A 27,362-nucleotide genomic window follows, 5' to 3' on the forward strand; every position below is an offset into this window, starting at 1 on the left:
ACCTTTGTAAAATTCAATGAGCATACTATAGCTCAAATGATGATCCCTCCGATCCATAATTTTATCAGTAATGTAGAGAAATGACGAAATGATGATTTTACATGAAGCAACTGATTAGTTTATTTAAACCCCAATAATTTCGCAACAAAAGGAATGTTAAAATTTATTGTTAAACGTATTGAAGATTCATTTTGGGCAATAATTCTTTAATTATTGAATTAAGAGAGACTTGTGTGAGAAAAAGAGTTCTCGTGGATTCTACAGGGAAAAGAAGAAGAAAAAATAGTTGTTGGACAATGTCACTCTCGATAACTTGTTAACATTCATACCTTTTTTTGGACAAATTTAACACGTGCATTTGTTGTAAAATAAAATAAAAATAAAACAGAATAAAAGAAAGATCAAAATATTAAATGGAATAATTCAACAGATTTAAATACTATCTATTAATGTTGCTCTATAAAGAAAGGATTATCTATTAATGTTGATTTACAAATATATCATCATGTCTAATTAAGAACTTAAGTCAATGGCACATAAAGTGAAGAAATCTCATTTTATATGAGCATGAGCAAATATCTCTTCGAGTTCTGCTAGCTTTTGGAAAGTGATTTCCTTCACCCTGCTTACTTTAAGCCTGTCAAGTATCTCGACCTCCTCTTCAGCCTCCAAAAAAATATAATAAAAAATAATCAGCTAGCGTAAATTTGGAACCCAAACCTTTAAACTTCAGAAGCTCTTTTAGTACCTGCATAATCAAAGCCTGAGCAAGGGCGTCAGGAGTAGTGGCTTCATCGATAGAAGCTGACATATTGCAGGTAACATTGTTAAACAGATTCTTTTCCAAGGGAGGAGTATCCATTAGATTCCACATATCAATTAACTTAGAAGCTAATTCTTTGAGCTGCACATGTTGAAGAAAAAATATTATACCATAGACTAAAAGCCAATCAGAAATGAATTCAAAATATTTGAGGTAAATTCACTTCCTAGTGTTATAAACATGAATATTTTGAGACAAAACCACGGTATGCAAAAAATTTACAAATAATTGAAAGCTTGCAGTCAACAACCTTGTGCAGCCTCTGCCTTTTAATGTCTTTCAACATCAAGAATGTGTCGGCAAGCCTAGCAGTAGAACCATTCAAGCATGGATGAACCTCAGCTATGGTACTGGAGGAGTCCATACCTAGAACATCACATGTATCATGCACAACGTCCAACATATCTTCTCGGCTCAAAGCTTCTTTCTCTTTTTGATTGTCCATATCAACACATAATTCAGTTTGTTTGATACATCCATAATCAATCGATGCCATAATCTTATGTCTTGAAGCCTCTATGACTTTTGTATGCTTCTCGAAATAGATTTCCTTCACCTTGCTTTCAAGTCTCTCAACTTCCAGTTCAGTCTTCATAAAAAAATAAAAAATATCAGTTACCATAACTTTTGGACCCCAAACTTATAAACTTCAGAAGGTCTTTCAGTACCTGCTCAATCAGACCCAGAGCAAGGGGCGCCGTGAGTAGTGACTTCATCGACAGAAGCTGAGATATAGCAGGTAACATTTCCAAACTGATCCCTTTGCTCAGATATTCGTTTTGACAGATGAATTATCTGAGAAGCTAAGTCTTTGACCTGCACAGGTTGAAGGAAAAAAATTATACCATAGATTAAAAGCTAACCAGAAATGAATTCAAAATATTAAACGTAAATTCACTTCCGAGTATGAACTGTGTGAAAAACATGAATATTTTGAGAGAAAACCACTGTGCAAGAATTACAAATAATTGAAACTTTATTTTCACAAACCAAAACAATGTATGAAAGTAAATCAATCAATTTTAAGGAACAACCCGTAAGTTAAATGACAGAATCATATATATGTTTGCATACTAGTATTTCCACCCGTGCAACGCACGGGCGAAAAAGGATTTATTGTGGGCTTGTGGCGTTAATAAAATATTACTCTGAACGTACGACTAAAAACATATAATGCACTTCTGATGTTAGTGTTTGTAGTTAATATGAACCACACAACTCCATTTAAATCCATATACTTGGTTATTAAAGCTGTTTGAAAGTAATGTCCTACCCCTGTTGAAGTAAGACATGAAAGCTTTTACCATTTGTACAAACATGTTTTATATCCTCCAGTCTCACTAACCATCAACCTTGCAAACTTCAAAACCAATTTCTCACTAACTGGAGATAGGAGCCATCAACCGTGCACATGTTTGGGCACAATAGTTTTAAAACTGCAGTGTTTCAAAGTGCTTCAATACAAAGAAATTATAGTTACGGTGCAGTCAATTCAAAAATTAAATTGTTCCGATATTTAGGAACTGATGCAACAATCATAAATTATTTGTATCATGATATAAAACTTTACTCAAATTATTTTATGCTAATATGATGAATAATTGTTTAAAAAGAATATTAATTATTAATGTGATTGGAAAAGAAAACTTGGTTATCGGCAATGTGTTATCATTTGTTATTTGCCAGGTTGAATTCAATTCTTAAATATTCGACAAATAACTATTTGGCAATAAAAAAAATACTTAATAAAAACAAAACACTAAAATCTTACACAATTAAAATTTGGACTTAGTAAAAAGTCGTTGTCGATAATAGCTTCAACATCTACTTCACAAATAAGTAAGTATTTGTTATGCTTCCCACGAATCATAAATCCTTTATATCATACTTTTTGTTAATATCACTTTTAAGAAATTTAATCGGATCGGTTTATTATTTACAAATTTGATAAAGAATTAGATACACTGTAGGCACAATAAACCAAATTGGGTATAAAAAAGACTAAAAGCAAATAATAATGTTTAAAGTCTTCTATAAGACTATTTCTATGATTCTCCAGTTAAGGCACAGTAGGTGGTGTGTGATAAACATGACAAATCCACCATGTAACAACTCTGAGGACTCAGGTAGCCACTGCCTTTTATATTCAGCTTTGGGATCAAATTGTGTCCATCAATCTGTCCCAAAAATATACCATAATTGTTAGGATCTTCTTAAACTCTGAAATGGACAGAATTTAATGAAAAATATATGATTTAACATCAAGATAGATCTTAATCCACACACTTCATAAGTTAGAGACAAATAAATGGTTTAACATCAAGATATATGAAACCTAACTAAATTTGTGATAGAAAATATTCGTAAACGAAAAATAGCAGCCTAATCAACACTTGAACACTAAGATATCAAACCAATTTTAAAAGAACAAAAAATGTTGGCCTCTAATAAACTATAGACTATAGCAAGTGCCAACATTATACAACCCACTAATTTTGTCAAAAAAATAATAATTATACATCCCACTAATAGCAAATGTCAACATTACAGTCTATCAAATCTTTTCACAACCCTAACATCAAATTAAGTATGCCTGTACATATTTGACCATAAACAAAGTGTATCTAATGTCCCGATTTATAGAGGACTTCACTAAAAAAGATTTCAAAGGACATATTCAGACTAAAAAGAATAACAGTTGCAATTGCATGTAAGAAAACAGGTTCTTATTCATGTACCCCATCATAACAGTTGCAATTTATACTGTTTCAGCTTTGTAACCTTCCATTGATCCCCATATGGGTTGATTGTCCACAAACCAATAGTTATGTTGTTCTAAACCATCAATCTTATTTTAAGTTTAAAAATGACGATGATCTACTAAAAGTATCTAATTACTTGTACATATCATGCTAATATATTTCATTGATTATAGCACATAAGCAAGATGACACATATATTCATACCTGGTAAGCTATTTTCTACATATTATCAAACACCTCCGGATAAAGATAATTGATAGTCGAGGTAAGGATTAAAGAAATGAATGAGAACTATTAGTCAAAGTCATCGATTTATTGATATAAATGTTAACAGTAATATTTATACCTACGATATAATAAATAGAAACATAAACTAAATACATATAGCTCAATGTTTGAGGAATATAAACATTTGGCTTAAATCAAATACCTATAGCCCCCCATGTATGAGAAATTCTTACAAGATATTCCTTAACAAAATATAGAAATTATATGTATTTTGATACTTACTAATATAATAAGATCAAAGTCCAATAGCAAGCTTGCATATATGACATATTTCCCATTATCATATTGTTTAGGATGATAAAAATAATAATTCAATATACAGATGAAGTGCTAATTAAAATTACAATCATGTTTATTTGTAAACCTCATTATGATTATAAAGGCCACAACCATTGAGTGTATAATTGCTAACAAAGACTAATCAGATCAGATGCTTACTTGATTATATCCAGGTTTGTACACAGGAATATGTTTCTGATTGTACTTTGGTTTGTTGTGGTTAGTCCAACCCCACGGGCCACGTATATGCTACTCAAATCACATACCAAATTTCAGCAAAAAAAATAATCTAAAATCAAACCAATATAAGAAGGGGGAAAAATAAGAAGGGGGAAAAATAGATAAAAATGAATTAGAATCATATCTATTTTGTTTCAATAGAAAGTCACTGACATGTTAAAATAGAGGTTACATTATCCATTATACACCTTTGAACATTTACAATGCATATTTAGGATAAAAATTTGTTTTTAGAAAACTATATGCAAAGAATATTTTTGAAATCTGAATTAACAAAACTACTCATGGGTAAGAAGCAACCACATATATGTAAACTATATAAAATGTAGGCTCCAAAAAAAAATTTGTTTGACGATAAATTTCAAGCCATAATTAAAAACCATGATTATACCTTCAGTTTGATTGCCTCTCCAACGTCGTTTATCTGAACTCTATTAAAATTGATGCATAAAACCTATAACCAAACAAAACCAAAGCTTAAAAATAGAATAAAACATGTCATCATATATTTAGTCAAAATAACATGCTATACATATTCGGACATAAAGTAATTGGAAGAAAATAATAAACATCATCTTTAAAAGAAATTGCCATATTCGGACACAAACTCCTCAAATTAACAAAAGAAATTGCCAAATAGGTAGACAGAATGCATGTGCAGCCAATGAATAAGTGTAGATCAAGTAGGAAGTTGCAATATAGAGTAAGAAATTCCGAATCTGTATTTTTATATAAGCCTAATCAATTTTCCAAGGGATTAGACACAAAGACTATTCATCATGTAATCCTTTCCAAATGTATTTTGTCTATAATGATAATATGACAAATTTACCAATTGGGGCTAATTCAAAAATTATATGCCTCATCAAGTAAAGTACAATCTTTAGGATCATCTAAAACTAACAATATCATCCATTTTCTTATTGAGACATTTTCTCAAACACATTGTGAATGCTCAATTTCACAACAAAAAAAATCAAATACAACAGTTTTTATTACTCTAAACACAAAAGGACCCATTCCACTATTTATGAAAAACGTCAAAATACCCTTGTCAAAACATGAAACTTGCATGAATAAAATCTAAAAGATGCAATAATGAAATAAATCAAGATATTTACTATTTAAATATAACAAAATGTATGATTTCCAACAAAAGACTAATCCAATCATATGTTTACTTGTTGGCCATTGATGAAAATTATAATGATTCAAATTTTACCTCATTGTGCCTATGTGATAGCATCCTTGTTGTAGGATTCAGTTGATCATTTTGCTTTTGTAGGAACGATCTAGGAAGTTCTACCATGCTTCACATAACCATAGTACAATACAAACCATTAAATGGATACAACCCCTTAAAAAAATAAACAATAAATTTTTTTCATTCTTGGCCAAGAACATGGCAAAGGGAATTAGTTTCAACCCAATTAGTTTCCTATATGTTCAAACTATATGTTCAAAGAATTAGTTTCCTCTAGACAAAAAGTAATCACTTCAAAACCTTTTTATGAAGTCAAATCAAATCAGGACAGCTTCAAACCTTTTTATGTATCCTTTTGAATTTCATACCAAGAAAACCAGAGCAGCAAGGATGAATCAGAACATTAAATCATGAAACAATAATCCAATTAGGTACCATAAAAATTTAAGTTAAAGGATACAAAGAAAAATTGAAGAATACATGTCACTGATTCTTAAATAACAAACTTTAGCTTTAGTATATATAGTTTCAAATTTCCATATAGAATACCAATTTTAGTAACTAAATCAACTTGATGGTATATCTCATGATCATTGCAAAAAAAAAGTAGTTAAGAATGAACCACTATAACAACATAATGAAAAGCTTTAAGTTTTCTAACATAGTTCATTCTTACTAAACCAGTATGAAAACATATAAAACCATTACTCACATATTCTAGTAACTTTCATATTAAGTTTAGTAATGAGACCTATTGAATTAACATCAATAGCAACTCATATTAACAAAAAGTCACCGTCTAACAATATCTTGTCATTGTCACACGAAAGACTTACTGAAACTTTTGTTAATGACAATCAAAACTAATATAATTGGGATTAAAAAATAAGGAAGACAAAGATATCGAATCAACTTCTGTTCACAAAATCATAAAGTAACTAAAATTACGAATAAAAAAATCAGTCATTTAAATATGACGAATATTCATAAGAGATATAACTGGGCAATGTGAAACCTGGATGTGTAGAGATGTGAGATTCTGAAATTGCATCCACAATTCATCCTCAATTTCACAACAAAAAACAAATCAAATTCAGAACCATGTAAAAATAAAACAAATTCAAAAAATCTAAATACTTCACTTCATTAGATCAGAACAACTCAAACAAAAACCATTTCTTTAATAAAAGGCATTAACAAAAAATAAATAAACTTACATTCAAATTTACATCCTTCTTTCAAGTTTTGAATCAATATGGATACTACTCATAAGCATAATTAGTTCATGAAAGTTAATAAAGTGAAGATCATACAACCCAAATAGTACACAACCAAATATCATATCCATTATCAATAAACAAATCTAAAACAAAATGAATATAATTATAACCTATATACATATAAATTCAAATTTCATTTTGCATGTCAAGAGAGAAACAAAAAACCATATATTGAAGATAAATGAGATTCTGTTAACAATTAATTACCCGACTGCTTATACCAAGCTGCAACAACAACAAAAAAATGGGGGCTATGATCATTTCCCATTTGTTGATGTTGAGACTGCAAAATGAAAGTTGGATTAAATCAATCAATATATTAACTTCAAGATACAAATATTCAATTTCCATATAAAACTATTAAGCTACTGGTGAGATGAATCTAGGGTGTTTACAAAGATTTTATATGGGGCATTAGGGTGCTTACTGAAGTAACATTTCAATATCACGAATGATTAAAAAAACTAATATTATTGAATAAGAAAACTAACAATAATCAGAGACTTACCTTCAAATGACTCAAGCAAGCTTGTTTCTCAAAACCATTTTGTTCATCTTCTTCAACGCGTTGCCGCTACACCAAGTTTTCAGAAATCAAAACAAAAAATTGAAGTGGTTGTGATGAAATAAATTTAGGGATTTCGATTAGTTACCTTCTGATTGCTTTTGAATGATTGGACGATGAAAGTCTGAGCGGCCCTTCCACCGTAAAGTGAGATTTGCGTGAGGTCGGCGATTTCGGGTTCGGCGATTGATTGCACTGAGTGAAACGAATTTTGAAGGAGAGGGATAAGAGTTGATTTGTTGTTCTCCAATTCATGCAAGAGAGATGTTGGATAAGGAAATGGTGGAAAATCAGAGTGAAGAGAGGAAGAAATCTGTCTCTGATTTCTTGATTGATGAGAGAGAACGAAGGGTGAGAAAGAGAAGAAAGAGAGAAACGAAATAAAAGGAGTGAGAGGAGATAAGAAATAAAATGTTAATAGTGAGGAAAAAAAGGAAAGAAATTTGAAATGAATGATAGAGAAAGGTGAGTTGAAAATTGAAAGTGATGTTTGTTGGTAAAGAGAAAAAGTAGGAGGGAAAGAAGGATTTGAAAAATTTTGAAATTTGAATTTTGAATTGAAGAGGGAAAATGTGTGATAATGATATTTTATATTTTGTATTGTGTGAATGCTTAAAGTGGCAAAAATAAAATTATTTTTTAATGGTGATGTGACATTAAGTTGCTTAGAATTTTGACACATTGGATTGATGCAAATTTTTTTGCTATTTGTTGTTCCCCATTTGTATATTATTAAGATTAAGATTAAGATTAAGATTAAGATGTCTGCATGATTTGTAGCCCTATGACGGGCTATGTAGAAATTCAACTTACTGTTGGTGCCGAGGTAGAGATACTTGTTTCCAAAAACCCTTCCGATCTGTGCTTCCCATCTACCGTTGTGGTGGTGCCTGCAACATACCAATTATATGAGTAATTATCTCCATCTCCAACAACTCAGGATGCCTATAAAATCAATAATCATATGTATCACCTTGCAACACCTCTATACTTCGCTGCTCTTTCTGTAAGATGGAAAAGAGTCACAAAAGGGTGCAAGAGGCTGTGATAATGTTCTTAACCTGATAATAGTGTTGTTGAAGGTTGATGGAGATGATATGAAAATGAAGAAGAAGAGAAGAAGATGAACAAACCCTAACGTTTTTGAATTAAAACTAACGTAAAGGACCAAAATGTGTAACGGAGAGAAAGTTAAGATACCAAAATAAATCAATTTTTAATTAAGGGACCAAAGCGATACTAATTAAATAGTTAAGGGACCAAAAACATAATTTAGCCAATTTTCTAAATATTTGCACACAAGCTTATGTCATAAGATAAGTTCAAATACACTCCTTCAAATTCCTTTTTAGTTAATTGAAGCAGCGGTTCATGTGTAAAAGTAAAACTTCATTAAATTCAAGTATTCAACTATAACTCTCATGTAAATTTATTTAAGGTAATCAATGTGTATAACAAAAGAATATTGTGAGTACACATAATCAAGAACTGTAAGAATGATCTGGTTGGTATTGGTAGATACCCTTGACATAATATAAATGTTACCAGCCTAGGCTCCACTTGCAGAAAGAATTTAAATTCTGCTTTGTCAACCTTGTTTATCTCTATCAATTGTCCAACCTGCAATTTGAATCAGAATGAGTATAAAAAGGAACAACTTCAAATCATAAAGAAATCGGTGTGCTGCGTTAGGACAAAAAAACTCTGGGATCCAAAACAAAACCACTTGCAAGTGTTGCATATTGATTATAAAATTTGAAGAGATTAAAGAAGGAAATCAAAATGGCAAAAATAAAAGTAAAAATAAACAAAGCCAAAACAGGTAAAATTAAATGTTCATCAGCATTGCTCCATGCCATTGTCATCTTCCTTTTAATTTGATCTACTGTTATATTGAAGTTCTGGTTTCTTCTCAATTTCAATGTCACTATCAGATTCTGGTCCCTATCATTCATGTTGGGCTATGTATATTGATTCTGGTCCCTAACTCTAGCATCATTTGCATACACTTATTATTTGAACTTTAAATTTTTTTTTTCATAGGGAACAATTTGCTCATTTGTTGTACATAATGTATTAAAAAAAATTCATTATGCTCAATTCAAGAAACGTATCTCTTACATTGAGCAACAAATAGCCAATATCAGACAACTTTCTTTATGCGCCACGGACCGTGAAAGACCAAAAATCTTAATACAAAATATTGAATATTCGCTTGTACCTTCATCTTTTCAGCAGAAGTGATCGTGCATATGACACTATCAGCGGTTCTTGGGCATTTAATCTTCTAGATTTACTCTCAAAATAGAAGTATAATATCAACTGGGTCATTCCCAAAAGGGTTCCTATCCCATTTGGCACCTACAAAATCAAGCAGAGATGCACAATTCAGACAAAAGGGTATTTCAAGAATAAATAAAAAGAAAGAAAAAAAATGATACCATGATGTCTAGTTTCATAAGAGACGTTTTGACTGTTTCAACAATTCTCGGGCACATATTAAGAGTAGAGGTATAGCACAAAGGGATAAATACTTACAGAATAAAGAGCAAGTCCATGCTCAAATTGAGCTTTAGTATGACCATGATCTGCAGCCTGCTTCATCCACTTTCTTGCTATTTGATGATTGCGTGCCACTCTTACCCCAAAAGAGTAGCACAAGGATATATTGTACATAGCACGCATATACCCGCCTTCTGCAGCTTTCATATACCACTTAACCTATTCCAGGAGAAAACTTGTTAACATGAAAAATAGGAATATAATATTATGATAATAAAAGAACCAAATATATGCAATATTATATGTCAATTCTCAAACATTAAACCATGCAGGTTTCCCAGCTTGTAACCCCTCCCTGATTATTTGTAGTTAAAAATTGTCGTATAGAAAATGAATAGAGTACCAACCGCTTCTCTTATATTGCTTCTATTCCCACCAGCTCGATGATGACAGAGAGCAAGTTGGTACTGCGCCCGGATATTACCACCTTCGGAAGCTTTATACAATCATTTTAAAGCTTGCTCAGTGTTTGGAGGCTCAACTGCATAGCATAGGTATACCTTTGTTAGACATAAACCATCATCATAATTTTCTTTTCCATTCCATTCTAAGGATAAACTAATACTCATTAAAATTCACAAAAGATATACACACGCTACTATAAAAAGTAACAGCTTGCCCTATATACATTATAAACAATGGAGAAGAAAACATTGAAATGAGAGATGTGCAACTTAAAATCCCAACAAAGAGCCGACGCATTACAATGTCATCTATTTGCAAACTACCAATCAATAATTGCAAATATGCCAAGAACTCCCATCAGCCATGCAATCATTTTCACCTAATAAAAAATTTGATTGTTTCCAAATTATTCAAGACCTGAACATTGTTGTTTGTCATACTTAAGAGCTTAATGTCAAAAAATGGGACCTTTTTGAATAATTAGAGATAGTTACCTGTTCCAAGCTATTATAATCATCACCTATTTTTGTAAACTTTCTTGTATGACTTCTTGCTTTGTTGAGAAGCATGACCAACACCACCAACAGCTTTGCAGACAGTTCCTCTTGAAAACATGTTTTGTTAGAAAATTTATTTACCATTTTAGAAGTGGTACTTGAATTCCTTTGGATTCAAAAATGATATATGAATGTGTACCTTCTTCACACTACTCTTGTTTATTGGAATATTAAGAACAACGCAGAAGACAATCAATTTTTCTTTCACACATTTGTCGATCCTTTCCTTTACCCCTGTTCTCTGTTTTTTCTGCCAATAGTTATGAAGATGTAGATTTAATTGCAGGTTAATATCAGCCATACGGATCAGATCATCATGTTTTTAATGAAAGATAACATGAACACAACCACTCACAAAGATTCATATCTATTGTTATGAATATAATACAACATTATAACAGAAAAGTACCTCATTTTCAGCCCACGCATAACCAGAAAACTGGCCTATATTCCTCATTAGATTGTTAACCTGACAACCATTCAGGAATAGCAGAGGTGTTAGAGGATATTACTGTACCTTTAAATAAATGAAATAATATGTCAGCAAAAACCTGGCCAGAAACGGAAGTCAGCAAAAACAAACAATATGTCAGCAATATCACCTTTGTTTTCTTCCCAAACAGTATACTATGGAGCATATGCAGGTTGCCATTGAAGGTGAGAAAAACACAAGAAGGGGGGGTTGAATTGTGTTTTGGAAAATTCTTCGTTTCTCCTAAAAACTGAACACACTGGTCAGAAGCTAAGTTAGACGGCTTCTGAAGTGATAATCAGAATCTAAATACAGCGGAATAAAACAGAGAGAGAGAAGAAGAACGACACAAAGCAATTATACTGGTTCCTTCCACAATCCGGAAGTAGTCCAGTCCCCCTTGCACTTCCAAGGAGATTTCACTATGAGTAATATCTGATTACAAATGCTCAAGCACACAAGCAAGAGACTTCCTTTGCTCAAGCACACAAGCTAGAGACTTCCTTTGCTCAAGAACACAATCAAGAGACTTCCTGCTTAAGCACAACTGCAAGAGACTTCCTAACTAAACAAAATTACACAGAAAATTGTTTAAGGTTGAACACTTGATATACAATCAGAGGTGCTCACAATACAAATCAGATACAGACTCAATGGACTTAAGAATTTCTAAGATATGACTTTGAGACACAGAAATTCTAAGTGAATGCAGAACAATTTCAGCAGAGGTTTGACACTTGTAAAAATATTGAGAGTCTGTCGTTCAGCATTACCAAATCTCTAGGTCTTCACTCCTTTATATAGAGGTGTGAAAGAGACGTTGTGAAATTGCCAGCACACCAAAGAGTCGTTGTTTGAAGCTTGATCTTTCATCAATGATCTTTTGCCTGATTTGGTTGTTGTCCTATGAAGAACCAATTTGAAATCCATTCCTTATCCAAAGGAACATCTATGCAGGCGAAGCCGTATTCTGGAGCTGTTTTCTTGTCTTGTAGCGTGGACACAAAACAGAGTAGTGGAGAAGGTGGTTGTACAGTTCGTACAATAGTACAATGTCAACGCTTTCGTCCAAATTGCAAGCACATGCCTTCAAACACCTTTGAAATGACCGTTGCAATGTTCCACTAATTTTCTGCTATGTTTTCGAATCCAATAGACAGCTTTTGCAATGTAGATTCTTTAATCTTTGAATCTTTTGCAAATCCAGTTGATCTTCAGCTTATGGTGAAATGACTTCTGATGAGGCAGCTTCTGATGATGCAGCTTCTGCAGCTTCTGATGGTGCAGCTTCTTCAGCTTCTGATGATGCAGCTTCTGATAATGTGGCTTCTGGACATCTTGTCTTCAGGAGCACTATTCTTCAGGAGCACTATTTCTTCAGGAGCGCTTTTATTATCTTCAGGAGCAGCTTGACTTCAGGAGCGCTTTCCACTTTCAGGAGCGTATTGCCTTCAGAATCGTCTAAGCTTCATTTTCTTTTGCTCTTTATTTGCTCATTCAGAACCAATTAATGATGTAACTTTTTAACTGTGGTCCTGTACACTTGAACAAAAATTAGCTAGTCCAATTTACAATTTTTAATACCTTGTTATCATCAAAACTCTTTGAGGTTCATTGTTAAACACATTTTGTTCCAACAATCTCCCCCTTTTTGATGATGACAAACAATAGTATTTAAAATTTGTCAATTGTTGTTAATCTAATTAACGAGTTGACTTTGGGGTTTCTGAGGTTTGTAAGCTCAGAGTCTGAGGTTTGTAAGCTCTAACTCCCCCTGAGTCTGATAGTCTTTAAGGTGAGGTTTGTAAGCTCCCCCTATGTTCTATCCAGGTTAATTAAATTCATTTTTCGCACAATAATATCAGAGCTTAAGAAAATTAAAAGAATTGACTTATAGATAAGAAGAATGGTTCAATTAATTTTTATTTGAAATTTGATACTCCCCCTTTTTGATACACCGTTTTAAGGTAAAAACAAAAAAGGATAGAAATTTTCAAAATTTTCAAATATTAATTAATGGGGCTCAGAGCCTTTAAATACTATCACATATACTCCCCCTTTTGTCATTAGCAAAAAGACATAAACAAAAAGAAGAGATGAGAAAAACATAAGATTAAAGGTTCAGAGCATAATTCAAATAATTTTAAAGCAAATTTAACCATCTTCAAAAACTAAATAAACAGGTCATAGCAAGCATTATTATCAAAGCAAATAATAACACACATGATATAAACAGTTAATGATATTCAGAAGCAAGAAGAATTCAGAAGCTTATAATATCAGAAGCGAAAAGAACTGAATCAGAAGCAAAGATGAACCAAGAATATCAAAAGCCTAAAAAGACAGAGAAAAAATAAGCTAAAAAAAAGTGCGACTATGGGTTTGGCTTATTTCTCTAAGATCTTCTTCAGAAGCTCTTGAACATCAGCATACTTCTTGTCCATCTCCTTTTTGTAGTTGTCTTCTCTGATCTTGGCTTCTTGCATATCAGTTTCCAATTTTGATATCTTCAGCTTCTGCTCTAGTAGCTCTGTTTCAAGCCTTTCATTTTCTTCTTTGAGCTTCTTGTTCTCCTGAGCTAGAGCCAGGTTAGGTGCATCATTCTTCTCCAGGATCTCAGAAGGAATAATCAGATGCAGCTCCTTAGGCAGGAATTCATCAGGTTCTCTGCCTCTGATACTGAGTGGATTCTTCACCCAAGTACCAAGAACTTCAACATCTCCAGTATTCTCTTCTATTCCATTCAACCAATCTTCCAGCTTCTGCTTGGCTTGCTCTTGAGCCTCAATGCAGGAATCATGCAAAGCTGAAATCAGGTTGACGACCCTTTCTTTTATCCTCTTCCATTGCTTCTGATAGCTTATTGTATGACCCAAGTCATTTCTACCTGCTATCAGTCTGAGAACTTCAGAAGCAATATCTTCTCACACATCTTGTAGTACTTGAGAATCCAGAAAAATGGTGGGAGGTGAAGGTTGTTTAGAGGGTTTTGGAGGGGCTAAGTGTACAATGGGTAGGTTTGATGATGAGTGGTCATTTGTAGTTAAGGATTGGCTAGTTGATGGTTGGTCAGGAGTGGGGTCAACTACCATATCAGAGGCATGATCATCTTGATCATCCTCAGAGTCTGTGTCCATATCACATACACCAGTATGGTGGGTGATCTTGATGACTTGTACTGGTGAAGAAGATATAGAAGCATGAGTTGGCTCAGGAACAATGTGTTCAAGAGCGGCAGTTTCAGATGCAGGTTCTGGTATGGAATCAGGTTCAGGAGTGGGTTTAGTAACTGGTTGTTCAGGAACAGTATGTTCAGGAACGATCTTTTGAGGAGTGACTTGTTCAGGAACAGATGGTTTAGAAACAGTTGGGGGTGATGAAGTTGTAGGGGGTGAAAAGGCTTTTTCTGGTGAAGGTTTTAGTTGTGGGGGGTCTTCTGAAACAACTTTATCAGAAGCAGCTGCTTCTGGAGTTGTCTCAGAGGCTTTTTCTGAGGTTGAGTTAAAGCTAGATTGGGGTAGTTCACCTAGATAATGACTTTCTAGGTGGTCTAAAAAAGAAGTGTCTTCAGAAGGAATAGAGGATGTGGTACAAGATGTGTGAGAAACTTGAGGTACCTTAGATAACATTGCTGAGTTATCTACTGCTTCTGAAGTTCCAAGATTCTGAACTTGCTCTATATTTTCAGCATCAACTTCATCCACGATTAGCATCCTTTCTCCTTCCTCTTCTCTTTCAAGTTCTTTCATGGCTTTCACTTCTCGCCTATTTGCTAAAAAGTCATCAGAATGTTCCTTAGCCATTCTCTTCATGGCCAGAGTCACTTGTGTTGGAACAAAATGTGTTTAACAATGAACCTTAAAGAGTTTTGATGATAACAAGGTATTAAAAATTGTAAATTGGACTAGCTAATATTTGTTCAAGTGTACAGGACCATAATTATAAAGTTACATCATCATTGGTACTGAATGAGCAAATAAAGAGCAAAGGAAACAACAAAAATTTGAAGCTTGGACGCTCCTGAAGGCAACTTGTTACTGAAGAGAAAAAGCGCTCCTGAAGTTAAGCCGCTTCTGAAAGAAAGATTAGTGCTCCTGAAGAATAGTGCTCCTGAAGACAAGAAGTCCAGAAGTCATATCATCAGAAGCTGCATCATCAGAAGCTGCAGAAGTCATATCATCAGAAGCTGCATCATCAGAAGCTGCCTCATCAGAAGCCATTTCACCAGAAGCTGAATTTCAACTGGATTTGCAAAGAATCAAGAATTGAAGAATTATCAATGCAAAAGCTGTCTATTGGATTCGAAAACACAAACAAAGGATTAGTGGATTTTGCAACGGTCATTTCAAAGGTGTTTGAAGGCTTGTGCTTGCAATTTGAACGAAAGCGTTAACATTGTACTTTGTACGAAGTGTACAACCACGTTCTCCACTACTCTGTTTTGTGTCCACGCTACAGGACAAGAAAACAGCTCCAGAATACGGTTTTGCCTGCATAGATGTTCCTTTGGATAAGGAATGGAATTCAAATTTGTTCTTCATAGGACAACAACCAAATCAGGCAATATATCATTGGTGAAAGATCAAGCTTCAACAACGACTCTTTGGTGTGCTGGCAATTTCACAACGTCTCTTTCACACCTCTATATAAAGGAGTGAAGACTTAGAGTTTTGGTAATGCAAGAACGCTGAACGAAAGACTCACAAGATTTTCACAAGTACCAAACCTCTGCTGAAATTGTTCTGCATTCACTTAGAATTTCTGTGTCTCAAAGTCATATCTTAGAAATTCTTAAGTCCATTGAGTCTGTATATGATTTGTATTGTGAGCACCTCTGATTGTATATCAAGTGTTCAAACTTAAACAATTTTCTGTGTAATTTTGTTTAGTTAGGAAGTCTCTTGCAATTGTGCTTGAGCAGGAAGTCTCTTGATTGTGTTCTTGAGCAAAGGAAGTCTCTTGCTTGTGTGCTTGAGCATTGGAAGTCTCTTGCTTGTGTGCTTGAGCATTTGTAATCAGATATTACTCATAGTGAAATCTCCTTGGAAGTGCAAGGGGGACTGGACTACTTCCGGATTGTGGAAGGAACCAGTATAATTGCTTTGTGTCGTTCTTCTTCTCTCTCTCTGTTTTATTCCGCTGCATTTAGATTCTGATCATCACTTCAGAAGCTGTCTCACTTAGCTTCTGATCAGTGTATTCAGTTGTTTAGGAGAAACGAAGAATTTTTCAAAACACAATTCAACCCCCCCTTCTTGTGTTTTTCTCACCTTCAATTGGTATCAGAGCCTTGGTCTGTTGTGTAACACTTAACCGTGCAACAGTCAAAGATCTGAGAAAAACATGTCTACTCCTCCTCCTAATGGTTCTGATGATACTAGCTATAAAAATGTCTCACATGATTATAGTGATAGTAAGAAAACCAGTGTTGGAAAAGTTCCAAAGTTCAATGGAGATGCTGAAGAGTTCTCTTGGTGGAAGACCAATTTTTACAGTTACATCATGAGCCTAGATGAAGAATTGTGGGATATTCTGGAAGATGGTGTTGGTGGTTTAGTCCTTGATGAAGAAGGAGCTGATGTGGATAGAAAGAAACATACTCCAGAACTGAGGAAACTCTACAAGAAGCATCATATTATCAGAGGAGCTCTTGTCACTGCCATACCCAAAGCAGAATACATGAAGATGAGTGACAAATCCACTGCTAAAGCTATGTTTGCTTCTCTCTGTTCAAATTATGAAGGGAGCAAGAAGGTCAAAGAAGCAAAGGCTCTCCTGCTTGTACATCAGTATGAGTTATTCAAGATGAAGGATGATGAAACTATTGAGGAGATGTACTCAAGGTTTCAAACCTTAGTTTCTGGGCTACAGATTCTAAAGAAGAGTTATGTTGCTTCTGATCATGTAAGCAAGATTCTCAGAAGCTTACCTGCCAGATGGAGACCAAAGGTGACTGCCATTGAGGAAGCTAAAGATTTAAACACTTTAAGTGTCGAAGATCTTGTTAGTTCTCTCAAAGTTCATGAGTTAAGTCTTAATGAACATGAGTCTACTAAGAAGAGTAAATCAATAGCTCTTACATCCAAAGGCAAGTCATCAAAAGCTCTCAAAGTGGTTGAATCTGAAGAGGAAGAACAGTCAAGTTCAGATTCCGAACCAGATGCTGCTGAAATGGCCATGCTCTCAAACAGGCTTCAATATCTGGCCAAGAAGAACAGAAAGTTTCTCGCCAAAAGGGGTAACTCCAGAAGCTCAAGGGAAGAAGATCAGAAGGGATGCTTCAACTGTAAGAAGCCGGGACACTTCATTGCTGAATGCGCTGATCTTCAAAGAGAAAAGTCAAAGGACAAGTCAAAGAGGTCTACATTCAAACCAAGCAAATTCAAGAAGCAGATTAAGCAGAGTTTAATGGCAACCTGGGATGATTTGGGTAGTGAATCTGGATCTGATAAAGAGGAAGCTGATGAAGATGCAAAGGTAGCTGTTGGGCTGGTAGCAACAGCAACTTCAGAAGCTGGATCAGATTCAGACTCAGAAGATGAAAACGAGGTATATTCCAAAATTCCCAGAGATGAACTTGTTGAGTCACTTAAAGAACTTCTTACACATTTTGAAGTAAGAACCAATGAGTTGAAGGATTTAAAAGAAAAATATGCTGATTTGGTACAACAGCAAAAATCAACTCTATTGGATCTGAAAGCTTCTGAACAAGGACTTAGGGGCTTTGATTTCATGTGTAAAACATATGAAGATCAGCTCAGGTTCTTATGTCAGAAGCTACAAGAAAAGTGTAATGAAAAACCTTTAAGTAATCATGAAATTGCTCTTGAAGATTTCATTATATCTGGCATTGACAGAAGCAGAGTAGCTTCTATGATTTATAGCATTTACAAGAACAATGGCAGAGGAATTGGTTTTCCAGAAGTGAAACTTGAGAAAACCAATCTAAAGTCTTGTTGTGAATGCATCAAGGAAGGTCTGAAAACATTCTTTGTACCAGAAGGGGCTGAGTTGGAAACTGTTGTTCAATCAGAACCTGAAGCTTCTAGTTCCAAGGCTAAGATTACTTCAAAGCCAAAGAACTCTAAGTCAAAGGCTATGATCAAATCTGATTCCAAGACTTCAAAGGTTAGGATCCTGAAAAGATCAGAACCTATTCCTCAGAGTCTGGTGAAACCAAAATCTGGGGTTCTGAAGTCTAAGTTTCAGAAGAAGACAGTTACTGCTTCTGAAGTACCAAAACCTAAGGTGATGGTTAATCAGAAGCAACCCAACTCACAGCACAAGGTACAAGAAGTGAAGAGTAAAGCCTTAAGTACTAACCTTCCAGGACCCATAGAACAATGGGTACCTAAATCTAAAAATTTCAATGATGCAGGTATGTCTAAGAGCAGTGCCAAAGCAAAGATCATGGTACCTAGACAGCGGTTGCTCAAGACACATGACAGGAGACAAGTCCATGTTCCTCAGCCTAACAATGAAAGAGGGAGGAAATGTGAAATTTGGAGGCAACCAGTCAGGCAAGATCATAGGTACAGGAACTATTGGTAATTCCTCTACCTCAATTAATAATGTATGGTTGGTAGATGGTCTTGAACATAACCTTTTGAGCATTAGTCAATTTTGTGATAATGGTTATGATGTGCTTTTTGAAAAACCCAACTGTACAGTAATCAACAAGGAAGACAAATCCATTGTGTTCAAGGGAAAGAGAGTTGACAATGTCTATAAAATCAATTTTTCTGAACTGGCTGATCAGAAGGTGATTTGCCTACTATCAGTGAATGATAGTAAATGGATGTGGCACAGAAGGTTGGGACATGCTAACTGGAGGTTAATCTCTAAGCTTAGTAAGTTACAACTTGTGAAAGGGCTACCAGACATTGACTATCATTCAGATGCACTCTGTGGTGCATGTCAGAGAGGGAAAATTGTGAAATCATCTTTTAAAACCAAAGACATTGTTTCAACCTCAAGACCTTTAGAATTACTCCATATTGATTTATTTGGACCAGTGAGTACTGCATCCTTATATGGAAGTAGATATGGATTAGTCATTGTTGATGATTACAGCAGATGGACTTGGGTGAAATTCATAAAGAGTAAAGATGTTGCGTGTGATGTATTCAGTAGCTTCTGCACTCAAATTCAATCTGAAAAAGAATCAAAAATTTTGAAAATCAGAAGTGATCATGGTGGAGAATTTGAAAATGAGCCATTTGAAGCTTTTTGTGAAAAACATGGAATTTTCCATGAATTCTCTTCTCCTAGAACACCACAACAAAATGGGGTTGTAGAGAGAAAGAATAGAACTTTACAAGAAATGGCCAGAACCATGATTCATGAAAACAATTTACCAAAACATTTTTGGGCAGAAGCAGTGAATACAGCATGCTATGTTCAAAACAGGATCTATATTAGACCTATTTTGGAGAAAACAGCATATGAACTCTTTAAAGGAAGAAAACCCAATATCTCTTACTTTCATCAATTTGGATGTACATGTTACATTCTGAACAACAAGCTCTACCTAAAGAAATTTGATGCCAAGGCCCAAAGAGGAATCTTTTTAGGTTACTCTGAAAGGTCAAAGGCATACAGAGTGTATAATTCAGAAACACTCTGTGTTGAAGAATCTATGCACGTTAAATTTGATGACAAGGAGCTTGAAGATAAAACTTCAAAGCAAGATGAAAGTTTTGCAGAGATACAGGTTCCTGAAGCTACTCCAGAACCTGATCAGATAGCTGAGTATGAAGGTAGTCCAGAAGCTGAACCCACATCAGAAGCGCAAGATGAAACTGCTTCTGATGAAGCACAAGATGGCTCACATCAAGCAGATCCTCCCAGAAACACATTCAAACACAAGTCTTCACATCCTGAGGAGCTAATCATTGGAAACAAAGATAGTCCAAGAAGAACAAGATCACATTTCAGACAAGAAGAGTCAATGATTGGACTAATCTCAATGATTGAACCTACAACAGTTGATGAAGCACTTTCAGATGATGGATGGATCCTAGCTATGCAAGAAGAGTTGAATCAATTTCAAAGAAATGATGTGTGGGATCTGGTACCCAAACCTCAGCACAAGAACATTATTGGAACAAAATGGGTATTCAGAAACAAGCTGAATGAGCAAGGTGAAGTAACAAGAAACAAAGCCAGGCTTGTTGCACAAGGGTATAGTCAACAAGAAGGTATTGATTACACTGAAACGTTTGCTCCAGTTGCAAGATTGGAAGCAATCAGGTTACTTCTTTCCTATGCAGTTAATCATGGCATAATATTATATCAAATGGATGTCAAGAGTGCATTTCTAAATGGTGTCATAGAAGAAGAAGTGTATGTCAAGCAACCTCCTGGATTTGAGGATATTAAATATCCTGACCACGTTTTTAAACTGAAGAAATCACTATATGGCTTGAAACAAGCTCCCAGAGCTTGGTATGATAGACTAAGTAATTTCTTAATCAAAAATTATTTTAAAAGAGGACAGGTTGATACTACACTCTTCAGAAGGACCCTTGGGAAAGATATTCTTGTTGTGCAAATATATGTTGATGATATAATATTTGGTTCTACTAATGCATCTCTTTGCAAGGAATTTTCTGAGTTAATGCAGGATGAATTTGAAATGAGCATGATGGGAGAGCTGAAGTTCTTCCTTGGCATTCAAATCAATTCATGCAAAGATGGAGTTTATGTTCATCAATCAAAGTACACAAAGGAGCTTCTGAAGAAGTTCAAACTTGAAGATTGTAAAGTGATGAACACTCCAATGCACCCTACGTGCAACTTAAGCAAAGAAGATGGAGCTAAAGTAGATCAGAAGCTGTATAGAGGTATGATTGGTTCTTTGTTATACCTCACTGCATCTAGGCCAGATATTTTATTCAGTGTATGCTTGTGTGCAAGATTCCAATCAGATCCTAGAGAATCTCATATGACTGCTGTCAAGAGAATCTTCAGGTATTTGAAGGGAACAACTAATCTTGGACTCCTTTATAGGAAATCCTTAGATTATAAGCTAATTGGATTCTGTGATGCTGATTATGCTGGTGATAGGATTGAAAGAAAGTCAACCAGTGGCAACTGTCAATTTCTGGGTGATAATCTTATATCCTGGGCTAGCAAAAGACAAACAATTATTGCTATGTCTACAGCAGAAGCAGAATACATTTCAGCTGCAAGTTGTTGTACACAACTACTTTGGATGAAACATCAGTTGGAAGATTATCAGATAACTGCTAACAGTATTCCCATTTATTGTGATAATACTGCTGCTATTTGTTTGTCTAAAAATCCAATTTTGCATTCAAGAGCTAAGCACATTGAAATCAAACACCATTTTATCAGAGATTATGTTCAAAAAGGAATTTTAGATATACAATTCATTGATACTGAAAATCAATGGGCTGATATATTTACTAAGCCTTTAACTGTTGAAAGATTTGTTTTTATAAAGAAAAATTTGAACATGCACTTTGTATCTGATTAAATGCTTGCTTGCTCCTGAATAGGATTTTAGGTTCTGAAGTTAGTTCAAAAGCGGTAGTCCATCAGAAGCTCTTTATTGAGGTTCTGAGGAAAACTCGCTTCTGATGATGACGTCAGCATCTGAAGTCCAGAAGCTGGATTTGTTGCTTCTGAATAGTTGAATTAGTGGAAACGTTGGAAGTTACCTTTTAAAAAGTAACTTCTGACCCACTAACTTGGTAGTTACTCTGTGAACTTCTTACGTGGCCTGTATGTGTTGGTGTATAACTAAAAGGGCAATGATGATTTAATAGCTTTGAAAGTACTTTTCACGCGCCCCCAATTTTGTCATTAATGTTATGTTTGTTTGTCTCTTTTGAATTGCAATCGTTTTACTTTTAACACTTTGACAATTCACACACTACTCACTCACAACAAACACATTTGCTCTCAAACCTCTTGCGAAGTAAGCGCATTCTCTCAACCTTAGAACCCTAAAATCTTCATCTTCTTCAAATCTTCGTCAATCATCTAATGGCATCATCAAGTTCGCAACGAGAAGATTCAGTATCTACTTCACGAATGGTCCCTGAATATGACTACAGAGGAAGAAGCATGAAATTGGAAGAATGGGATTTACAAGTTCAGATAGAGAATCCAGTGGATTTTGATTCTCTGGCGTTTCATAAGTGTTGGATCAGAAGCTACTATGAAGAGCAAGGACTCATGCATTATTTCAAAATGTTGAATGGACCAACATATGAAGCTCTGGTTAGACACTTCTGGGTAAGAGCAAAATTTTACAACAAAGCGGCATCCTTAGCTGAGGAAAGTCAGATGGTGTTAATGTATCCTGAATTAGAAGGGAAAACAAGAGAAGAAATGGGTCTTGCGCCATTTGTTGAAGATGAAATCAGGTCTAGCATCTGTGGTATTCCAGTAAGAATTGCACAATGGCACATAGAGTATGTTCTTAAGGTTGTAGCTTCTGGATATTACTCTGGAATTGATCTTTCAGATGCTGCTGAAAAACGCATTTGGAAAAAGCAAGCCAACTTGGTGATATACAACTCTGAGAAGGAGAAGAAATATGCTGATTTGAGCATGGAAACTAAGATGCTTCTGAAGATTCAGAATGAGAACCTGTTTCCATGTGGTGACTGTGTGAAACCAAATCTAGCTCAGAAGGTCATTCTCCAGCATTTCATCAAGAAGGAAAAGGTGAATGTGCCCAAATACATGTTCAAGTACTTGGTAGAGTGTCTGAAACAGAGTCAGCTACTGGATAAACCCTGGGTTCCTTATGGAAGACTCCTATCAGAGATATTCTATCAAGGAGGTGTCTTGGACAGTCTCAGTCAATCTCAAGGCTTCACAGATCAGCTACTTGACACAAAAACTGGGAAATTCATTAATGCTCATACTCTCTTGAATATGAAGCTAATCAGTGAAGTCACCAAACTTCAAACTGATTTAAGTGAATCTCTTGTTGTATCTGATCTTATGAGAGAATTTCCACCCATCTGCAAAAAGGATCCTATTGAAGTGCAGATGAGGTACATCAAAGATCACTATGAGGCAACCAACAAAGTCATCAGATTGGATGAAGTACCTGAGGAAATGTTTGGTGGTACTGTACCTCTGGCAAAAGGCAGAAGAGCTAAGAGGAAATTGTCTGCAGAAGAATACCTGGATGTTGAAAAGTCTGTTAAGAAGGCAAGAGTTGCTTCTGACAAGCTCAAGATTGGTGGTTCTTCAGTACCATTAATTGAAGAAGCTATGGGAGACATTGATTCCAGGTTGATCATGGATGTTGGCATTTCTCTTGATCAACCTGCTATACCAAAGAGGAAGAGGAAGCCAGCCTTGAGGAGGACCAAGGATTTTCCTCATATCACCTTGACAGCTCAAGCTGCTTCTGATTTGGAGTTAAAAGAGTTACAAGAGAAGAAGGCAGCAGCTGAAAAGGTCTTGGAAATTGCTGCTGAGCTACAAGAGTCTGTAGTTTCAGAAGCCAAGCAACTGTTGCAGATGACCAGTGAGTCTGCTAAAGAGGATTCTGATCCTGAACCAGAAAAGGTAATTAATATATCATCAGATTCCGCATCCACATCATTATCAGATCCTGATGATTCTGATGATGATATACCCTTAGCTCAACTTTTTCAAAAACCATTAAAAAGCCAGTCAACATCAACCAAAACCAACAAAAAGCCCTCTCTGTCAACTACTTATGAACCAGTTGGTCACATAATTAATGAGAAGTTGGCTGAACTAGCTGAGCAGAGAGAAAGAGTCATTGATACTATCTTTCGCCTTAACCCTCAACCCCTTAACATTCAACCTCTCAACATGATTCCTCCAGAAAATATTGAGTCTACTTCAGAAAAAGCCTCTGAAACAACTCCAGAAGCAGCTGCTTCTGAAAATGTTGTTTCAGAAAACCCCCATCAACAAACACCTGAACCACATAAACCCACAACACCCCCACAATCACCAATAGCTACCATTGACCCCCAACTCAACACTCAAACATCAACTTCCCCACAACAACCACCAACTGAAACTGACTTTCAACCTTTACCTGAACACTCCCCAGAACCAACTCCCATGGATGTTGACAACTCTCTAGTCAATGTTCAAGCCTCAACCTCTACCACACACATTGATTCTGACCAGCCTTCATCTTCAAACACACAAACACTCTTTACCATTCCAGTTCCTAACCCTGTTCAAGACTTGGAAATCAGTGATTCTGATCTTGAAACCCTTGAGCATCCACCCACAAACATCCTGGAATCTGGATATATCAATGCTGAGCTTCTCACAATCCTGAGTCAAATGCATAATCTGGTGGATCAAAGAAGGACAATTGATCTCACAAGTGCATATGAAGACTCATGGGCATCACTTCAGAACCGGGCAGCTGAGCTTATTGAAGAGATCAAGGCTAAATGCATCAGAGTCAAGCAAGCATCAGTCAGAGGGCTAATGGAAAATCTGAATCAGAGTCTCAGAGTAAGAAGTTCTACACTGCTCCTGGTAAACCAGCCTTTCTTCTCAGAAAAGGACTACTTGACCAGGGAAGCAAGGTTGTGTAAGCTTCTGAAGAAACAGATGGCACAGCAGCAGCAAGAGGCTAAGGAAAGGGAACAGGCTCTTCTCCAGAGGCAACAACAGCTTGAAGAACTGTTGCAGAAGAAAATTGAAGAAATGGAGAAGATGAAGAAACAACATCAAACCAACCCTTAGTTGCACACATTTGTGTTATTTTTGTTTGTTGTTTGTTTTAAATTCTTAGTCCTTGCTTCTGAAACCATCCTGTTTTAATTCTCTATGCTTCTGAATGTTTACTAGTTCTGACTGCTTAGCTGCTTCTGACAATTGGATATTCATGTTCATATACTTTGCTCTGATTTATTTAGTTAATTTCCTATTATACTCTCTCATGTTTGAGTTTTTTCTCATATCTTTTTGTCTTTTATGCTTACATTTATTTTAATTTTTTTTTGATAATGACAAAAGGGGGAGTATATGTGATAAGTATTTAAAGGCTCTGAGCCCCATTAATGGCATTTGAAATTTTTTGAAAAACTTCTATCATTTTTTTTACCTTATTGGTATAAGCTATGAACGAACGAAGGAGTATCAAAATTCAAGTAAAATTAATTGAACCATTTTTCTTATCTATAAGTTAATTCTTTCAATGATTCATTTTTTTAAAGCTCTGATATTTTTATTGTGCGAAAAATGAATTTAATTAACCTGGATAGAACTTAGGGGGAGCTTACAAACCTCACCTTAAAGACTATCAGACTCAGGGGGAGTTTGAGCTTACAAACCTCAGATTCTGAGCTTACAAACCTCAGAACCCCAAAGTCAACTTGTTAATTAGATTAACAACAATTGATCAATTTTAAATACTTTTGTTTGTCATTATCAAAAAGGGGGAGATTGTTGGAACAAAATGTGTTTAACAATGAACCTTAAAGAGTTTTGATGATAACAAGGTATTAAAAATTGTAAATTGGACTAGCTAATATTTGTTCAAGTGTACAGGACCATAATTATAAAGTTACATCATCATTGGTACTGAATGAGCAAATAAAGAGCAAAGGAAACAACAAAAATTTGAAGCTTGGACGCTCCTGAAGGCAACTTGTTACTGAAGAGAAAAAGCGCTCCTGAAGTTAAGCCGCTTCTGAAAGAAAGATTAGTGCTCCTGAAGAATAGTGCTCCTGAAGACAAGAAGTCCAGAAGTCATATCATCAGAAGCTGCATCATCAGAAGCTGCAGAAGTCATATCATCAGAAGCTGCATCATCAGAAGCTGCCTCATCAGAAGCCATTTCACCAGAAGCTGAATTTCAACTGGATTTGCAAAGAATCAAGAATTGAAGAATTATCAATGCAAAAGCTGTCTATTGGATTCGAAAACACAAACAAAGGATTAGTGGATTTTGCAACGGTCATTTCAAAGGTGTTTGAAGGCTTGTGCTTGCAATTTGAACGAAAGCGTTGACATTGTACTTTGTACGAAGTGTACAACCACGTTCTCCACTACTCTGTTTTGTGTCCACGCTACAGGACAAGAAAACAGCTCCAGAATACGGCTTTGCCTGCATAGATGTTCCTTTGGATAAGGAATGGAATTCAAATTTGTTCTTCATAGGACAACAACCAAATCAGGCAATATATCATTGGTGAAAGATCAAGCTTCAACAACGACTCTTTGGTGTGCTGGCAATTTCACAACGTCTCTTTCACACCTCTATATAAAGGAGTGAAGACTTAGAGTTTTGGTAATGCAAGAACGCTGAACGAAAGACTCACAAGATTTTCACAAGTACCAAACCTCTGCTGAAATTGTTCTGCATTCACTTAGAATTTCTGTGTCTCAAAGTCATATCTTAGAAATTCTTAAGTCCATTGAGCCTGTATCTGATTTGTATTGTGAGCACCTCTGATTGTATATCAAGTGTTCAAACTTAAACAATTTTCTGTGTAATTTTGTTTAGTTAGGAAGTCTCTTGCAATTGTGCTTGAGCAGGAAGTCTCTTGATTGTGTTCTTGAGCAAAGGAAGTCTCTTGCTTGTGTGCTTGAGCATTGGAAGTCTCTTGCTTGTGTGCTTGAGCATTTGTAATCAGATATTACTCATAGTGAAATCTCCTTGGAAGTGCAAGGGGGACTGGACTACTTCCGGATTGTGGAAGGAACCAGTATAATTGCTTTGTGTCGTTCTTCTTCTCTCTCTCTGTTTTATTCCGCTGCATTTAGATTCTGATCATCACTTCAGAAGCTGTCTCACTTAGCTTCTGATCAGTGTATTCAGTTGTTTAGGAGAAACGAAGAATTTTTCAAAACACAATTCAACCCCCCCCTTCTTGTGTTTTTCTCACCTTCAACTTGAACCATGGAGCTTTTCTTGTCAAGTGGAGCCTTCTTT

At 35.3% G+C, this 27,362-nt stretch overlaps 2 protein-coding genes and 1 long non-coding RNA gene across 12 annotated transcripts; all 3 read right to left on the reverse strand.

Moving 5' to 3' along the window:
• Positions 1 to 390: 390 nt before the first annotated feature.
• On the reverse strand, positions 391 to 8,372 carry LOC146909684 (65-kDa microtubule-associated protein 1-like). The gene is made up of 5 exons (XM_085725523.1): positions 8,255 to 8,372; positions 1,492 to 1,639; positions 1,074 to 1,412; positions 749 to 904; positions 391 to 666 (listed from the first exon to the last, which is right to left on the reverse strand). Exons 2-5 carry the CDS (start codon positions 1,567 to 1,569, stop codon positions 553 to 555), a joined length of 687 nt encoding a protein of 228 aa, XP_085581649.1. The 5' UTR covers positions 1,570 to 1,639; positions 8,255 to 8,372; the 3' UTR covers positions 391 to 552.
• On the reverse strand, positions 1,900 to 8,182 carry LOC146909685 (uncharacterized). 9 transcript variants are annotated; one of them, XR_015018478.1, is made up of 9 exons: positions 7,530 to 8,182; positions 7,385 to 7,450; positions 7,084 to 7,159; positions 6,612 to 6,659; positions 5,615 to 5,702; positions 4,784 to 4,846; positions 4,312 to 4,401; positions 2,595 to 3,000; positions 1,900 to 2,259 (listed from the first exon to the last, which is right to left on the reverse strand). XR_015018478.1 is itself a non-coding variant. In XM_085725392.1 (8 exons), the coding sequence occupies exons 5-8, from the start codon at positions 5,699 to 5,701 to the stop codon at positions 2,869 to 2,871; spliced, it is 372 nt and encodes a 123-aa protein (XP_085581518.1). In that variant the 5' UTR covers position 5,702; positions 6,612 to 6,635; positions 7,084 to 7,159; positions 7,385 to 7,450; positions 7,530 to 8,182; the 3' UTR covers positions 2,591 to 2,868. The 9 variants fall into 9 exon arrangements, 7 of the variants coding, with proteins under 7 accessions (XP_085581518.1, XP_085581516.1, XP_085581514.1 ...); XR_015018477.1 differs by having other exon boundaries at positions 2,259 to 2,277; XM_085725392.1 differs by lacking the exon at positions 1,900 to 2,259 and having other exon boundaries at positions 2,591 to 3,000; positions 6,612 to 6,635.
• Positions 8,373 to 8,809: 437 nt separating the features above from the next.
• Positions 8,810 to 11,617, reverse strand: LOC146909686 (uncharacterized). Of its 2 annotated transcripts, XR_015019754.1 has the most exons (7): positions 11,568 to 11,617; positions 11,375 to 11,482; positions 10,903 to 11,215; positions 10,709 to 10,787; positions 10,428 to 10,484; positions 9,663 to 9,802; positions 8,810 to 9,061 (listed from the first exon to the last, which is right to left on the reverse strand). It is a non-coding gene; the product is annotated as an uncharacterized LOC146909686 (long non-coding RNA). The 2 variants fall into 2 exon arrangements; XR_015019753.1 differs by lacking the exons at positions 8,810 to 9,061; positions 9,663 to 9,802; positions 10,428 to 10,484; positions 10,709 to 10,787 and having other exon boundaries at positions 10,963 to 11,215; positions 11,375 to 11,434.
• Positions 11,618 to 27,362: the final 15,745 nt, after the last annotated feature.

This window comes from Medicago sativa, chromosome 7 (genome assembly GCF_051527215.1).
Source record: "Medicago sativa cultivar Bolivia chromosome 7, Bolivia_mono, whole genome shotgun sequence".
Lineage (NCBI taxonomy): Eukaryota > Viridiplantae > Streptophyta > Magnoliopsida > Fabales > Fabaceae > Medicago > Medicago sativa.